Source organism: Phaseolus vulgaris, chromosome 2 (assembly GCF_051622355.1).
Source record: "Phaseolus vulgaris cultivar YP4 chromosome 2, ASM5162235v1, whole genome shotgun sequence".
In the NCBI taxonomy this organism is placed as follows: domain Eukaryota; kingdom Viridiplantae; phylum Streptophyta; class Magnoliopsida; order Fabales; family Fabaceae; genus Phaseolus; species Phaseolus vulgaris.
In genome coordinates this window covers 19,811,800-19,815,774 of record NC_143499.1, presented here as the reverse complement: position 1 = coordinate 19,815,774, position 3,975 = coordinate 19,811,800, and the positions used below count along the sequence as shown (strand labels likewise).

The 3,975-nt window shown below is 34.1% G+C and overlaps 1 protein-coding gene across 3 annotated transcripts; it reads right to left on the bottom strand.

The window, feature by feature from the left end:
• Positions 1-827: 827 nt before the first annotated feature.
• On the bottom strand, positions 828-3,732 carry SRX (sulfiredoxin). 3 transcript variants are annotated; one of them, XR_016518496.1, is made up of 5 exons: positions 3,348-3,539; positions 3,088-3,257; positions 1,415-1,456; positions 1,163-1,256; positions 828-1,081 (listed from the first exon to the last, which is right to left on the bottom strand). XR_016518496.1 is itself a non-coding variant. In XM_068612357.2 (5 exons), exons 1-5 carry the CDS (start codon positions 3,418-3,420, stop codon positions 1,066-1,068), a joined length of 387 nt encoding a protein of 128 aa, XP_068468458.1. In that variant the 5' UTR covers positions 3,421-3,732; the 3' UTR covers positions 828-1,065. The 3 variants fall into 3 exon arrangements, 2 of the variants coding, with proteins under 2 accessions (XP_068468458.1, XP_068468459.1); XM_068612357.2 differs by having other exon boundaries at positions 1,415-1,448; positions 3,348-3,732; XM_068612358.2 differs by having other exon boundaries at positions 1,415-1,448; positions 3,088-3,245; positions 3,348-3,533.
• Between the last annotated feature and the right edge of the window lie 243 nt (positions 3,733-3,975).

Below are 3,975 nucleotides of genomic sequence, written 5' to 3'. Positions count from 1 at the left end.
TAACGCTCAAACCAAGGTCAGTGAAGTTAATCCATCGTTAAGAATTAGGTAATGCAACCCTAAGTGGTATCCACCTCGATAAACGGGCCCAACAAGGTAAGTCCATTAGAATAATATAAATAGCACACATCCCAAGGAATAAGGTATGTCATTTATTACTGTTCACCTACCTGAGAGCTGACCACCCGCTTTACTGTCTTGAGCATCGGAGTGCCTTCGCAGGTACCCCCACCATCCGGTGTTCACCCGAGACCGAGTGTCGAAGGAGAAGCAGGAGGACGAGAGGAATCCCAACTCATCAGCCAGTAACCTGACCGACCGAAGGAAGAAGAAGACTTCAACAGTTCTTTAAGTCTCATCTCCCTAGCAGTAACAGTGCATAAACTAATTTTGAGGTATGAAAAACTAATTCAACTTCTCTTCTTTTATTCCTCTTATAAATGTTTATGAAAAAATTAGTCTAAACATGTCACTCGTAAAATAACGAGTGTGTAAAAAAAAAAATCAGAACTTTACAAAGAGTGTTTTAAAGAGAAAAAGTTAGTTAACAAATGAAAATTGTATTACAAATTCAAGATGCATTGTTATTTTAACTAGAAAGATTCATTTAAGGATAAGTTTGTAATCCCCATTAATGTTATAGTGAAAGTTTAACTGACATTCGTTCCTTGACTTTAACCTCATTAGAGAGGGTTTCCCATTCTTAATAATTGATTTAAGAGTACAGACCTCAAGGCCTTATATATTATGGAGACATTTTTAGCTAAATATGTTCACAACGTTGTTTGCTTTAGATTTTTATGCAAGAGAAGGGTAATAGATGACGCTTGATGATGTTTATTCTTCCTAACTTTGTTATCCTTTTGATAGTGCTATCCTACAAAGAACTTGAGGAAGCTATAACAGATACAACATAACAAACACAGAGTAGGAGAAATAAGATATATATCATTTGCAATGTCCACAGGAATCACAATGCCTTGAGAGAAAAAGGACACTTCTTTGTTGTGTCCTGTCATTGCTAATCGTCATGTACCAACTTTGAATGATAAGATGATCACATGCTTAGCGCAGATGGTGCCTGCACGATCCAAACGAAAACCAATAAACAGAGACAATGAGTCTGAGTCACAAACTTTACAAAACAGTTCACCTAACCTACCTTAGAGTCTCTTTTGTACCACGGCGTATTTTGCAACGGATGGTGGGGAGTCCAAGGCGCTGGTGAGCCTCATAGCGATGACAGCCAGAGAAACCTATAAACCACAGACAATGGACATATTAAGGTTTTTCATGAAAACATAGTAATTTGTTGTTGATGGTAGAATCTTATAATTTTAACTGTGAGCAGCATGACCAGGTAATATGGTAATAAAATTATAAGATTCCACAAACAATCCAGAAAAGCACATACCATAAAAGACTCCATCAACCTCCAGGACATCAATCTGCATCACTTAAAAGAAACTTGAATTAACAGTTCAGCAATATATTTTCATGAACCAGAAATTTATTTAATAATACTTGTATTGTAGTCAGTGCAGGCATGCCATCTGTTACTGATGTTGAATTTTGGTTACTTTCCCCACTTTCTTGAGAATAATAGTACTAAAAATCAACCAAGCTTTGATAATAACTATACGCAATTCCACTCAATAAATTTTAAGAGACGCATTCTCTCTTATTGTCCTCTAAATTGAATCTAAGCTTAATATGGTTGTCTGAAGCCAAACAAGATCAATACCAAATCGTTGAAATTATATTTTTTTTTGTAAAAGTCATTATCTGGTGAAAGTTCTCTTAGACAAAGTAGACGCTTAATGTATCAAGTAATCATCATAAAGGACCAATTCTGTCAGAAATACAAGAATTGGAATCTAAATGTTTTAGTATTGTTGTCTCAACTAACCCTCAGTCATCACAAATACACAATATAAAAGAAAAATGGCTGTAATGTAACTATGAATGTTTGCATCGATTGCTCAACTCCTAAAAGAAATCTGACTTTGAAAGAGAGAGGATCTTGATAGCTCCTAAAGGCTCTATATATGGCTACAAAGAAAGACATGTCTTAATGAAAAAAAAAGTAAGGAAAAATGGAAAACTCTTTCTTGAAGCAAAGGAAACAAATGAAGGGATGAATAGAGGTGAAAACAAGGCTCCTTGTTGTTAGTTAAGACTCCATGTCTATATGGTTCTCTGTCCCTCACATTTAGAATCTTAGATAATATATTTTAACATTCCTGTCTCCATATATTAGTGTATATTGAAAGGGTTCCGTGTTCCCTGCCATATCTACCTACTGAAGTTAATTTACTGTTATGACTTGTAAGTCATAAGAATAATAGCTACTTCGGATTCAGAAAAGCAAAATACTTAATCCCTAAAAGAAATATCCCATTTTATTAACAGGATTTGCTAGCATCATATAATTTTTTAATAATTTAAAAACAGTATTTTCTTCCTTTGAACAAAAATTAATATATGGAAAACATTGCATATTTCATAATGACTTGTTAGATTACATTTTTCCTTTCTATATATGCCAGTGTTCAACCCTGAGAAAGATCAGAATGAGTAAATGAAGTTCAAACACCTCTTTCATAGTTACAACACGCAAACATATGCTCACCAGCACTTTCATGTTCCTCCTTTTTATCTAAAAAAAACACTCATTTTAGGTACAGAATCAATAACATTTCGAAAAGTGGCTTCACTGTCCTAATTGCCACAGATAATAGCCCATGAATAGTTTGGAGTGGGAACGCAGATACTTCCATTCCAAATTCCACTGAAAAATCGTTCCAACAAATCCATAAAAATCGTTTTAGGTTGGTTTCTTTGTACTCACAGACCAAACCTTCTCAATAACAAAGCTTGAAGACCAAACAAAGAAGCAATTTAAGCACATAAATCCAATGCAAACTACATCCAATAGATCCTCAAAACACATAAAAGCCAACACCCCTACCTTCACTTTCCCATAAACCCAAAAAAGGCATACCCCATAAGCAGAAACAGTACATAAACTCCAAAAGCAATGACAGAGATTTTAAAATAAATCAGCAAAAGGGATCAAGTGGTTACAGGCACTTGAAGACCAATTTCCTTGATACTATCCATTAATTCCTTAACTTTGTTTGGATCATTTGCTCTAGTCCTCATCAAAGGCCTTCTAATCTTATCTATAGGAATTTCCAATATCACAGGACCTCCACCCCCACCACTACTGCTTCCAGAACCACCTGGTGGAGCTCCTAAATATTTAAATAAACCATATGAAATTGAAACAAAGAGAACAAAAACGCAATTTCAATTGAAAGAAAGAAATAGATGGAGTATTGCACCGTTGGGGTTGTACGAAGCAAACAAAGTGAAACTCTTCAAAGTATTTGGAACCTGCAGAACAAAATTTGCCATTTTTCTTCTTCTTCTTCTTCTTAACAAGTTTTTTCTTTTTTTTCTCTTACGGTTCTAAATATATAGTCAAAATGGTGAGAACCGGAGAACATGATGATGGCTATCACCATACAAGCATGGCCCACCAAAATTTAACGACCAAGATTGTTCTTTTCAAGCTATATGGAAGACCCTTCTACATGGAATTTGCTTTACAAATTGGTGAGAAGTTTTCCCTTAAAAATTGATTTATCACAATTTTCAACTTCACTGGGAACCATGGCAGCATCGCTTCTTTCTCTCATGGACGTGTAGAACACTAGCTATTCTGGCATTGAGGTTAAGCTTCCTATTATATTTATAAATAAACTACTTGTTTCTAATTTAGATTATTAATGATAAATTTGTTATGATGTATATAATATTTATATAAAAATTACATCTGCTTTTGGAATCTACCTCTCACTTCCAAAAAATAACAATATTAAAATTAACATATAATTTAGATTTAATAAATTCATACCTATAATTGATAATGTATTTTAAAAAATGATATTTTAATATAAATGTTGACAA